Source organism: Chrysochloris asiatica, unplaced genomic scaffold, assembly GCF_000296735.1.
Source record: "Chrysochloris asiatica unplaced genomic scaffold, ChrAsi1.0 scaffold00006, whole genome shotgun sequence".
NCBI lineage: Eukaryota > Metazoa > Chordata > Mammalia > Afrosoricida > Chrysochloridae > Chrysochloris > Chrysochloris asiatica.
In genome coordinates, this window is record NW_006408524.1 from 31677627 (window position 1) to 31691700 (window position 14074).

The window sequence follows — 14074 nt, forward strand, 5'->3', positions numbered from 1 at the left end:
TCTGCTGCTGAAGCCTTATTACTGTGACTCTTTGTCACTATGGATTCCTGAAAGCTGCTTAGTAACACTTAAAACCTACTCTCCTTTATGGCTAGTTTTGACATTTATACCGCTCTCCTCGAACATGTTCTCCTAATTTCTATCTTTTCATCTTGCTACCTGGAGCTGCATTTTACTACTCCCCTGAGAGAAGACAGACCATCAAATGTCATGGCATCAACTTTCTTTCTTCCTGTCAATATGACTGTGTCCACCTTTGTTTCCCCAAGTTGAATGGGTCTTCCTTCTTGAATGGAAAGCCATTTCCTTGACCTCCATTCTGGAGCCCATCCTGTCTGAGTTCTGGAAGGGCAGTCATTCTTCATCCTGTTCTCATCAACATTTCCTTTCCAGTTTTTCTCTTGGATCACAGAAATGTGTTCTAGTCTCACTCACATTAAGGGAAAAAAAGACCACAGAGATTCCTCCCTTGACTCCATGTCTCTAATTAGGGACATCTGCATATCTCCTACCCTTCACAGTCAAATTACTAGAAGGAGAAGTGACCCTTCCTGTCTCTACTTCCTTATTTCCCACATATCGATAACCCAGAGCAATCTGGGTTCCAGTTTACTATGTCACTGAAACAGCCTTAACTAGGGCCATAAAAAAAGCAATGAAGTACTGATACACACTACATGAAAACATTACACTAAGTGATAGAAAGTTGTCACAGGAGACAATACTATTGTATTATTCCATTTCTAGGAAAAGTCCCCAAAATAGACAAATCTATAGAGCCAGACATAGGATTGGTGGTTGTCTAGGACCCAGAAAGATGGGGACCAGGGAAAAGGGTTGAATGGGAGGTTACAGCTAATAGACATGTGGGATATTTTAGGGATGATGAGACTTTTCTAAAGTTGATTTCAGTGATGGGTGTGCAGCTATGAAATGGTGTGCAACTATACTAAAACCCATTGGATTATAGTGCTTTAAACGACTAACTTGTATGTGAGCTATAGCTCAGTAAGATGTTGTAAAGGAATCCTGGTAGCATAGTGGGTTATGAGTTGGGTTGCTAACTAAAAGGTCAGCACTTCAAATCTACCAGATTCTCTGCAGGAGAAAGATGAGGCTTTATGCTCCAGTAAAGAATTACAGTCCTGGAAACTATATACAGGGTCGCTATGAGTTAGATCCAACTTGATGGCACACAACCACAACCAAAGATGTTATTTCTTTTTAAATAAATATATTATTGAGTATCCATTAGGTTCCAGGTTTCATTATAGGAAATAGCAGTGTACAAAACATAGAAAAACCCATGCTTCCACAGATCTTACAGTTTACTGAAGGTGTTGTGATTAAGTGCCATTGAATTGGTTCCAACTCATAGTGACCCTATATAGGATTTCTGAGGAATGGCTGGTGAATTTGAATCACTGAGCTTGTGGTTCAAACGGACCTTACAGTCCAGTACATTATCCACAGCACCACACTATGACTCCTTAGTGAAGACAGGGAGCAGATATCAACCGTAAGTGATTAAATAAAATCGTGTTAGAAAGCGACAAGTATCACAGTGAAAAACCAGAGCATGCTAAATGGGATGTTGCCCATTGGAGAACTGGGGTTGCAATGATATCCAGTGTTGAGAAAGTATTTTTCAAACAAAGATTTGGTGGGTGAAAGGAATGAGCTATGCAGAGAGACAGAGAGACAGCCAATGCAAAGGACCTGAGGTATTTTCAGGAAAGGTAGCCAGTGTGACCAGAACAGAGTATCAAGGAAAGGAATAATAGGAAGTAAGATCAAAAAAGATTATAGAGGGGTTTGCAAGCCTTTGTCATCTTTGACATTTGCTCTGATGTATTAATGGGGAGCTATCAAAGAGATTTTAGCAGGACAGTCACTTAAACTGATTTATATTTTCAAAGGATTATGCTACGTTGACAGCAGATTTGGAGAAGCAGCAGCAAATAAAAAACAGAAAAACCTATGAGGAAGTTTTTACAATAATCAAAGAGAGGGAAGACAGCTTGGCCCAGGGAGGTGATAAGAAGTGGTTAGATCCTTAGTATATGGAGGAACCTATAGAATTTTATGGAAATCTATGTTTGGGATTTTAAATAAATGGGAAAATACAAATCAACTGATGTGAAAATTTCCTGGTAGTGTAATGGTTATGAGGCGGGCTGCAGTTCAAAACTACCAGCCAGCCATTCCTCAAGAGAAAGATGAGGCTTTCTGCTCCTGTAAAGATTTATAGCCTCAGAAATCCTATATAAGGTTTCTTATGAGTCAGAACTAACTCCATGGGACACCACCATCACCCTATAGTAAAAAAAATTCATACCAGCAATTAAGGATGGTATCAATTGTAATCTGTCCTCAATTAATACAATCAGGACTCATTTAATGAGTTCTCAGGTGGCACAAATGGTTAAGCACTTGACTACTGGCCAAAGTTTGTTAATTCAACCTATTTGGAGGACCCGTAGAAGACAGGCCTAGTAATCAACTCTGGAACAGTCCTATACTACTTACATGGGTTGCTACAAATCAGAATCAACATGAAGGCAACTAACAACTACAGTATACTAATTTAAAAATTACATCTGAAAAGGCAAATTTCTAATTAAAAATACATAAAGTGACTGGTAACATTGAGTTCATATTGTCAGTACTATTACATGCCCAAAATTAAGGGTCACTGTAACAATGAGAATGTGAAGTTCAATAGTTTTGGCTTTAAGAAGGGAGTAGGTTTTCCCTAGTTTTAGAAAGAGGAAGCATACTTTATGAATGAGAATGCAGAGAAGACCATGAAAGAGAACATTCCTTAGTCTGAGGTACGCCAGGCAAACACACCCAAAAAGACGACTAAAGTTTGGAGAAGGTGAGACTGAGAAAGAGAAAAGATTTACATAACTGATACTTTTGACACTGAGAATGAAGTTAAGAATTGGACAAAAATGAGCAGAAGCTCACTATCCAATTAGCAGAATGTATGCTAGCCTCTTATCTAAAAGCATATTTTATGGTGATTAATTCCACAGAAAAACCTGAGCATTTAAGAAATATAAAATCATGGTTTGATAATACAGCTAAATTAAATAATTTAGTTACAAGAGATTTGCCTTTTTAAGATGATCAATCATGGGATACCTTCAATAATGAACTATCTTTCAAACATTTGATTTAAAAAAAAAATCTCATTGACACATATTTATACCATAAACACAACTATTGTAAAAATGGAGACATACTAACCATATCGAACATTATTAGTCTAGAGAGGACTGTTGTTAAGTGCCGTGGAGTCTGTTCCTACTCATAGTGACCCTGTACAGGGTTTCCTAGGCTGTAAATCTTTACAGGAGCAGAAAGCCTTATGTTTCTCCCACGGAACAGCTGATAGTTTTGAACTGCTGACCATGCGATTAACAGCCCAATTTGTAACCACTAAGCTACCAGAGCTATCACTAAGTACACACCAGAACAAAGGGCCTGCTTGAATCAACTGTAAGAACACAGTGTTTGTTGCACAGAGAACACTGGCATGAAGGTCAGAAGGTCTGATTTCCTATTCTATCTGACCACGGTCAAGTCATCTCAACTTCCTGTGCCTCAATTTTCTCACATGTACAAGAAGGATCTTAAACTAGTTGGGTTTAAACCCTTTCAATCTATGATTTTACTTAGTTTATTAATTTAAAATTTCAAATTTAAGGTAAGTGATTTTCATATTTATATACAAAATACTACACCTTCATTCTAAGAGTAACCTGGAAAATAATCTTTTGAAGAGTAACCTGTAATAGTAATAAGTTTCATGATATAAAATAACATAATTCTAACTTTGTATCAGTTATCAGTTTTGTTCTGTTTCCCAATTCAGTCTACAGTTCATTTAATTATATAAACTTATACATTATTCTGATGCTGCTGTTCAGTGTCTTTGAGTTGGTTCTGACCTATAGCTACCCTATATAGGGTTTCCAAGGAGTGCTTGGTGAGCCTGAACCACTAACCTTGCAGTTCAAACTGACCTTGCAGTCCAGCACATTAACCCACAGTGCCATACTAGGACTCCTACACATTATATGTACATATATATTACATGGTAAGTATAAAGGGAGCTCTGGTAACATAGTGGTTCTGAGTCAGGCTGCTAATCTTAAGGTCCGCAGTTCAAAACTGCCAATCATTCCTCAGGAGAAAGATGAGGCTTTCTGCTCCTGTAAAGAGTTATAGCTTCAGAAATCCTAAGTACGGTCGCTATGAGTTGAAACGGACTCCACAGCACATCACCACCACCACCAATAAGTACACATAATTATATAAACTTATAAAAACATTGAGATTGTAAATTACATTCATATAATTAACTGTAATATGATTTTTATAATTAATTTTCATATTTCTCATCTCCCTGTTAAAACCACCATTAAAACAAGAAAAACTCTAACAGTCAAAGAACATCTTATTGATGTAAGACTTTCCAGCTGGCAATCCTTACAGAAGTACAGAAGTTCATCATATAAATTATTCTTGTTACTGTAATTTCAAGAGACCACTTCCAAATTAGGACAAGATAAAGAATAAAGATTACCTTCTGCTGAAGAAAGGGAATCCATTTGCAGACTACCAGTTCCTGGCGATACTGTTTTGTAAAAGACCCAACATAAGATACAAATGCTGCTGTAAGGAGAACATCTCCACAGAGTGTCTTCTCTTGGGCTTCAAAGGATTCAATAGATTGACCCCAGCGAATCTTTTCTGACTGAAAGGTAAAATTACTCAGATGTAATTGCAGGGTGACAGTCAACCCAATAAATGCTGATGTAATTACCTTTTAACATAGTTTAAGTCTATGTCCTTCAGCACAGTCTGCAGAAGGAACAGAAAGTAAGTAGCTGGTTGGCATGACTATTATAATCTTCTGTATGTTTGAAACCCATCATTATGAATGGAGCTCTTATACTCTGCACTGGAGTTGACTACAGTCTCACATTGGTTCTTTACCATCTCTTCTTCACCAAATGCCCTATCTAACATTATGATTGAAGTCCTTCTTGAAATGTGGACAGATACTTTCAGTGTCCTTTCAGGAGTGAAGGACCAAGAACTCTGGACACGACTGAGAGATGTTGTGATTTTTCATGTCAGCCTGGCTGTTCTCTGTTCTTCCACTTTTTTAGCAATGGTGCTTTGCTGCCCTAGGTAAAGTTTGTTTCTTTGTTTTTGCTTTGCTTTGTTTTGACATTTGTTTGTAATTTCCCTTTTCCTATAATCAGCCACTAGCCAATATTATCACTCATGTTAAAACATAAAGCTCATCTATCCTAAATTCTACCAATTAAAAACTAGTGTGTATAGTTCCTGGTATAGGAGTCCTGGTGAGGAGCTGTAAGATAAGCACTGGTCTGCTAACCAGAGCTTCAAACCTACCAGTAACTCCTCAGAAACCCTATACAGGGTCGCTATGTGTAGGAACTGACAGCAACAACAATGTCCCTAAACTCAAGTATTCTATTATAATCATCAAATTAGTAAAGGAAGCTACATTCTATGTGAAAAGAAATAAATGAGGGAGATTGCACTAGCTTTGAAGACCATGTCTAATGCTGTTTGTGATCTTTTATCTGCTTGGATAACCATTTACAATACGATTTACAGGTTAAGTATGTTGCTGTTGTTGTGTGCCATTGAGTCGATTCCAACTCTTAGTGACCCAGTATAGAGTTTCCAAGGAGCAGGTGATGAATTTGAACCACTGATTTTTCAGTTTACAGCCCAGTGCTTAATCTACAGTGCCACATGAGGACTCCCTTAATATTTAATTTAAATAAAACACAATAAATATCTATGGATTGACTGAACTGCAGAATCATTTATTACCACTAATTTTTTTCAATGGTTGTTAAAATTAGTATAATATTATCAGAACATGTAAATTAATAGGACTTGAAAACAACCTTAACAACTTGATAATAAAAGTAAAGGAGAATCCTATAATTTTGCTTTATTCGTGAAAAAAAAAAAAAAGAGAAAGACCTCAGAAAACAAAAGGTTCATGGGACTAAGCTGAAAAGCCAGTTCCCTACTAGCCATCAAATACCCACAACACTAAGGCCATAAAATTAGCAAGTAAAAAAGTGCTATCAAATCTGTTTTAAGGTAGTCTCCTGGCTCTTCTTGATAAAGATCACTCCAAGTTAGAAATACAGTTAAACAGTAAGGAGCTTCAGTTCTCTTGTCCTCTATAGAATTCATTCATTTCTTTCCTCATCCATAGACAAAATACCCATTAATTTTCAAGAGGAATCTCTCATTTGCCTGCCTTCCATCTTTGTTGTCTTTGGTTGCTGAATGATAAACAATAAAGTGCACCCACCTCATTCTCCAAAACAGCTTTAAAAACTGAAGATTTACTAAACATAGACTTATCGGCTATTGAAATCGTCAATAATTTCACTATACCACCCACACAACATAAATCATTACTGACACTGGTTAACAAGGGCTTAAGAGTTGGAACATGCCCTGTAATAAATTTCTAGACAGTTAAAAATCACTATAATTTTATTCTAATGCATTATAGATTGCCTGTAATGTCATCCTGGCTGGGGTGACCCATTTCTAATTTTGAACAGCTGTTCAGCTCAGGAGTTAGTTAATGATTAAATATAAATTGCCTGATTTATTAGTCTGAATGGTTGAGCTTCCAGGTCAATGCTATATAGACAAAGTCATCAGTCTTGATGCTTTTCAGAAGTTAACTGTCTCCTGTTCAAGTAAGAAAGAATTTATCCTCAAAGGAAAAGGTCTGACATCTTCAATTAATCCTTTAAAATACATATACATTTTTTTCATAGTTAACATTATACCTTGTTTCCTCCTTGAGCTAAATCATCATGAATAACTAAAACCTACAGAGGATACTGCTGTGTTAGAGAAAAATGGTAGAGCCTGTTTTCCCCTTGATAAAACTTTCTGACATTCTATAACTGCTTCAGGAAAGCAGTTAAATTAAATGGCACTTTTTCTTTTCCTCAGGTACCTCAATGAACAACCGCTTATATTTTATTCTTTAAGTGGAAATAACTGTAAATACTCGTAGTGATGGAATTTCTTAACCAATCTAAGAAAAGCGAGACTTCAAAGGCTCCAGACCATTTTTTAAAACACAGTAAGTACACACCTCAACCTTATCCATCCATTCATCCATCTATACATTTATCCAACCAATACCCAATGATGTCTGTTATGTGCCAGAGATTATTCTAGATGCTTGGGATAAGGTAATGCACAAAACAGATAAAGCTCCTGTTCTTGAGAATCTGGTATTTTTGTTGGGAAAAACAGACACTCCCCAACTCCTGCAAACATATATACAGCATGTATATGTGGGTGTGTCATATGGTGATAAATATTGTGAAAAAATAGTAAGACAAAATAAGTGGAAAGAGAGCTATGGAGCTCTGTGTATATATGTGTGTCAGTGATCAGAGTGAGTGCTTTTTATATAGAAGTCAGAAAAAAAACAGGATAACGAGATCTTTTAGCCCTACCTGAGGGAGGTGAGGAAGCCAGCCCTGTGGATTATCTGGGGAAGTATACACACATGAGGGTAGGGACGCAAAGCCCACACACGAGGTAGGAGAGTGACTGACAGTACAAGGAAGAACAAAGCGACCCATGAAGATGGAGCAAGAATGCAGATGGCACAGATATTCAGGAGCCAGGGCATGTAGGAGCTTGGGACCAGCTGAAGCTTTTATTGTATTTTTCTGTTCTGCTCTTTATTTTCAAAAATTAGCACAGTTTCTGGCAAAAAGTTGGCACTCTACTTATTGGTTGAATAGAAAATAAAGTGAAGGGCACCAACAAGAAGGTTCTTAAAACACAGAGTATAAGAAAATGATAACATTGAGGCATGTGGGTAGAGGCGATGGCATGGAGAGACAGAGCAGCTGCGCACGCTGGGCGCCCGTGGACTGAGAAAAGCTGTGTGTCTGACGGCAGGAGGCTGACTTGCAAAATGTGCCCTTTGTTTTTTGTTTTGTTTGTGTACATCAGATATTTTTGGTTTGTTGATTTGTGAAAATTAAGATGCAAACGGGAAGCCACAGGGAGGAAGTAGGATAACTGTTGTTGCAAGGAGGGGATTGTAATCATTGAGATGAAACAAAACATATGATTAGTTGAAAGTTAAGCTGATGATCTTGTCTGTTAACTGTCACTCAATTTACAATTGTCTTCATCATTTCTTTCATTTGCTTTAACTATTCTGTTTTCAAGAGCAAGTTTTAGGACCTCTCTGACATCCATTTTGGTGTTTTCTTTCTTTGCTATTTTTCAAATGACCCTTTACTCTCTTCACGTATGATATCCTTATGTTACTCTACAATGTGTTGTGTCTTTGGTCATTAGTGTTCAAGTGTGTCAAATCTATCTTTGAAATGGTCTTTACATTTAGGTAGAATATAGTCAAAGTTGTACTTTGACTCCTGTGAATGTCTTTTCATTTTCTTCAGCTTGAAACTGAATTTGCATATAGCAATAGACGGTCTGTTCTGCAGTTGGCCGCCTCTGGTCTTGTTCTTACCAATGATACTAAACTTCTTGTCTATTTTCACAAACGTAGCCTATTTGATACCTGTGTATTCCATTTGGTGAGGTCCACATGTATGGTTGCAGTATATATTGTTTAAAAAAAAAGTATTTTCAATGATTAAGTTATTGGTCTCACAAAATTGAACAAAAGTGGTGATAATGGGCATACTTTTCTGTTCCCATTCTCAAAGGGAATGCCTTCAAATTCTCTGCTGAAAATAATGTTGGCTGCTAGCTATGCATTGTTGTTATGGTTGGGTGCCATCCAGTCAGTTCTGACTCAGTGACCCTGTGTACAACAGACCACAACACTGCCGAGTCTTGCATCATGCTCACAATTATTGCCAGTTTGAGCTTATTGTTGCAGCTACTGGGCCAATCCATCTCATATATGCCTTTGATTGTGTTCAGTAACTTCCCTTCTTCTGTTCCTATTTTGCTTGAGCATTTGTTTTTGTTTTTTTATCCGAAAGGAATGTTGGGTTTTCTCAAATGCCTTTTCTTCATCAGTAGAGATGATCATATAATTCTTTCATTTTCTTTTATTTATGTGGTGAATTGTGTTCATTCATTTTTAATGGTGAACCACTTTTTTTTTTTAAGTTTTTATTGTGAATTGAGTGATAGTTTACATGGGAGAACATCAGTTTTACACCCAGCATTTCACTGCAATGATTACAATCTCCTCTGTCCACCATCATTCAACAGTATTTTCTTCTATTCCCTCTGGTTTTTGGATGTACACAAAAACACCAAAGGGCACATTCTGCAAGCCTGCCTCCTGGCCGCCAGCACACAGCCTTTCTCTTTCCATTAGTCTAGAGTCCTCAGCTGCTATCTCTCTCCATGTCCTTATCTCTGCCTCCATCTCTGGTGTTGCTACTTCTCTGGAAAGGGGCCCACATTCTGCTAGTGCACTTCTCTCTTGATGGTCTTAGAGTCTTCTTTCCTAGAGTGTAAGATTAATTACTACCCCCTTTTTGTTACAAAACTTCTACCTTTACAATTGTGACAGTCCCAATTAGTCATGATAACAATTAATCACTATTGAATCATAAGAATCTTATCCCCATCTCCTTTTACCAGATCCATCCAGGCAAGGTGAAAACTATTCAGTGCCGATTCTACTTTCTCTTGCACACTCTGAAACTAAACTCTTTCTTGAAAATTTGTAAGCCAGTCACTTTGTGCCTTTATAGCCCCCCACCCCAATTTTAGGTAGCCAATGTGTTGAACCACTTTTGCATCCCTGAAATGAAACCCACCTGATTATATATATATATATATTGTTGTTAAATGCCATTGAGATGGTTCTGACTCATAGCAACTCTGTATAGGATTTCTAAGAAGTGGCTTTTGAGTTTGAACCACCAACCGTGGTTCAAACTGATCTTTTGGTCCAGTGCATTATCAGGCAACGCCACGCCATGCTGGGCCATGCCATGCCATGCTGGGTCATGCCATGCCAGGCCTCTCTCTCTATATATATACATATCTATATATGTTGTTGTTGAGTGTCGTTCAGTCAATTCCAATTTACAGCAACCCTATATACAATGTACAGACTTTCCAAGAGCAGCTGGTGTGTTTGAACTGCACATGTCTTCAAAGTTGGTTTGACCCACAAAGTAGGCGGTTGAAGCTCACCAGCCACTCCTCAACATATATATGTTGTTGTTAAGTGCCATCGAGTCAGTTCTGATTCATAATGACACTGTACAGGGTTTATGAAGAGCAACTGGTTTTGAGCTTGAGCCACTGACCTTGTTGTTCAAACTGACTTTGTAGTTGAGCACAGTAACCCACCACACCACACCAGGACTCCACATGTGTGTGTATGTATGTGTATATATGTGTGTGTGTATTGTTTATATATATATATATATATGTTGTTGTTGTTGTTAAGTGCCTTCGAGTCGGTTCCGACCCATAGCGATCCTGTACAGGGTTTCCGAGGGTGTAAATCCTTATGGGAGTAGAAAGCCTCATCTTTCTACGAATCGGGCTGCGAACCTTAAGGTCAGCGGTTCGAAACTACCAGCCGCTCCGCGGGAGAAAGATGAAGCTTTATACTCCCGTAAGGATTTACACCCTCGGAAACCCTGTACAGGGTCACTATGGGTTGGAACCGACTCAATGGCACACAACAATATATATATATATATAGTTGAATTATGTTGGCTAAACAGGTAGCCTTTAGACTGTATTTGAGTTCGATTATCATTATTGGAGATTACTTGGAATCCTGGTGTAGTGTTGTAGGATAAGCACTAGGTTGCTTACCACAAGGTTGGTGGTTCAGACCAACTAGTTGCTCCTTGGAAACATGATACAGGGTCACTATGATGACCAATGGAGAGTACTTATGACACCGATGATATGAATAGACTTAAGTTGTGTGAGTCTTTTTTAATCACCAACTGAATTGAGGGAAATGGACTTTAGGGAGTTATGATCGAGGTTAACAACTAGGAGCAAAGTGACTCTGTAGAAAAAGTACTGGATTGTGAAGCCCAAGGTTGGTGGTTCAATCAAACGAATCACTCCATAAGAGAAAGATGAGGTTTTCTGTTCCCACAAAGATTTATAGCCTTGGAAACCTGTACAGGGTTGCTATGAGTTGGAAGCAGCTCTATAGCACTTAACAACCACAAGGGCAATAATTTAGGGAAGAGATGCTGGACCAGCGCAGGGAGAAGTGGTGGGATTTGAAACGGATTTAGAAGAATTGGTTGAGGGATTGTATTTGGTTTGTAAAAAAGTGGTCAAAGAGTCTTGGCGATCCCAAGGCTCTGGGCTGGAATAACAGATGAGCAGACCTGCAATTACTGAGCTGCAATGGAGAAAGTAGCTTTTTAGAGGGAGAGTGGGTTAGATTTTTTTTCAACCTATTATATTTATAAGATGGACTCTTGGTGTGGTATTGTAGGATCAGCACTGGACTGAAACACAAAGCTTAGAACACTGGACCACAAGCTTGGTTTGAACCCCAAGAATGGCAGTTCAAACTCACCAGCTGCTTCTCAGAAACCCTATACAGGGTTGCTCTGAGTCAGAACCAACTCTATGGCACTTAACAACACAACAACCATATATTGATAAGAAATTAGGCTATCACCTAGTCCATCCAAGAACTCATTACTCCCTCCTTCTCTTCCTAAGAGAACCTTAGGTTTGAATGAGGTGGGAATTTGATGGGGTGTCTAGCCCCATGACATGGGTTGTGACTAAGTCATTCATGCTAACTCTGTTTCCCACTTATCCAACCTTACTTGTAGCAAGGTGTGGTCAACCAGTTGTTGTTGTTAGTTGCCAGTGAGTTGATCCCAGCTCATGGTGACCGTGTGTGTGGGAAGCAGGACAACTCCATGTGGTTCTCAAGGCTATGATCCTGTGGAAGCAGATCACCAGGGCCTGTCTACTGAGGGTCTTCTGAAGGGGGGTGGAGCACCAACTTTTCAATCAGTAAATCTAGAACTTAACAGCCAGGGACTCCCTGCAGTCAACTTAGTTCTAGCTAAAGAAACTTAAGTGGAAATCTACCAGAAGAATTTGTAGGAAAACTTCAGTTTTTCTTATTAAAATAGAAAGACCTAACTGTGCCAGATGTGCCCTTTCTTTCTTGCTGGAATCTGAAGCTACAGCATCCTGGTGACCTTGAAGCAACATGCATAAGGCGGAGTGTCTAGGTGCCAAGCATGGAGAAGCAGAAAGCCACAAAGACATTGGGGCTGGTCACTGATCCTCTGAACCAATACTGATATCTGTCTACCTCTGGAATTCTTCAATATGTGAAAGATAAACTGCTATTCATTATGCAGTTGCTAGTTGCCATCGAGTCAGTACTGATTCATAGAGACCCTGTGCACACCAGAATGAAACATGCCCAGTGGTCTGTGCTCTCCTCTCACAATTGTTAGGTTTCAGCCCATTGTACTTAAGCCATGTTTCCTAAAAACTCTAGCTAAATGAAGAGTTACAGAGTCTTAGGAAGCACTTAAAAAAAAAAAAAAAAAAAAAGCAGCTCTACTGAGATATAATTCATAGATCATGAAATCATGAAATTCACTTTTTAAAATATATGAATCAGTTGGTTTTGGTATATTCACAAAGTTATGTACTGATCACAACTAATTTTTGAACATTTTCCTCACTCCAAAAAGAAACCCATTAGTGATCACTTCCTACCTGCTTCCTCTCTCCCCCTAATTCCTGGTAACCACTAACTAATCTACCTTCTGTCTCTATGTTGTTAAGTGCCACGGAGTTGATTCCTACTGATAACAACTCTGCATAGGGTTTCCAAGCAGCAGCTGGTGAGTTTGAACTGCCAATCTTGAGGTTCAAACCAAGCTTGTGGTCCAGTGCTTTAACCTGCAGCGCCACACCAGGACTCCTCTTGGTTTTCCTAGTCTGGAATTTCTTATAAATTATTTTTGTGTCTGTCTGTTTTACTCAGCCTGGTATTTTTAAAGTCCATCCATGTTCTAACATGTATCATTTCTTTCCATGGCTGAATAATACTCCATTTTAGTGATATATTATGCTTTATTTACCCATTCATTAGTGATAGATATTTTGTTACTTACCCTTTGGAGCTAACATAAATAATTAGTGTTGCTATGAACATTGATGCACAAAAGTTGTGTAAACATTCTTTGATTTTGAAGAGCTGACAAATTGTTTTTTCAAGTGGCTGTAGCATTTTGCATCCTCACTTGCAATGGATGAGGTCCCCATTTTTCACATCCTTGCCAACCCCAGTAATTATCTGATATTTTTGTTGTAACCATCCTAGTGGATATGACCACCATCCTATTGTTGTTGTTTTTAGCGACATCACAACCTTGCGAGGTAGGTATTACCCACATGCCCATTTAGAGTCAAGAAAACTAAGATATGAAGAGTTTCAGAGATTTGCCCCAAACTTTAGTTTCATATGGTAGAGCAAATATTCAAATCTGTGACTTTTAAATGATAAGTCTACATGTTCTACTACTTATGTTCAAATTGGTGTTGTTAAGTGCTATTGAGCTGATTCTGACCCATAGTGACCCTGTATAGGGTTTCTAAGGAGAAGCTGGTGAGCTTGAACCACCAACCTTGCAGTTCAAACAACTTGCAGTCTGGCACATTAACCCACAGCACCATACCAGGACTCCTATGTTCAAATACGAGAGAGTTTATAAGAATTATTTTTAAACTTTTATTTAGTGTATTAATTATTAGCATTAGTGTGTTGATCATCTTTTAAAAAGTTACAGATCAGAAAAAAAAAAAAAAAAAGACAGATTGATCCTGAAAGTAATGATCTTCTGGGAAAGTTCAATGGAAAGTGTATATTAAAAAAATCAAATAACAGCCTAATATCACAGGTATCTAGCAGCTGTATGGAGTTTTATACTGTATGTTGAGAAAACCATCTTTGTTCTTGTTATTTCACAACATCATAAACATAGAGAGGGAAGGA

General features: G+C 38.2%; 1 protein-coding gene across 1 annotated transcript in view; it reads right to left on the reverse strand.

Moving 5' to 3' along the window:
- DNAH11 (dynein, axonemal, heavy chain 11) overlaps nucleotides 1-14074 on the reverse strand; it is a 436577-nt gene that overhangs the window by 111557 nt on the left and 310946 nt on the right. The window contains 1 exon segment of the mRNA XM_006832223.1: nucleotides 4598-4764. Within this exon segment, the coding sequence (XP_006832286.1) occupies nucleotides 4598-4764 (167 nt within the window).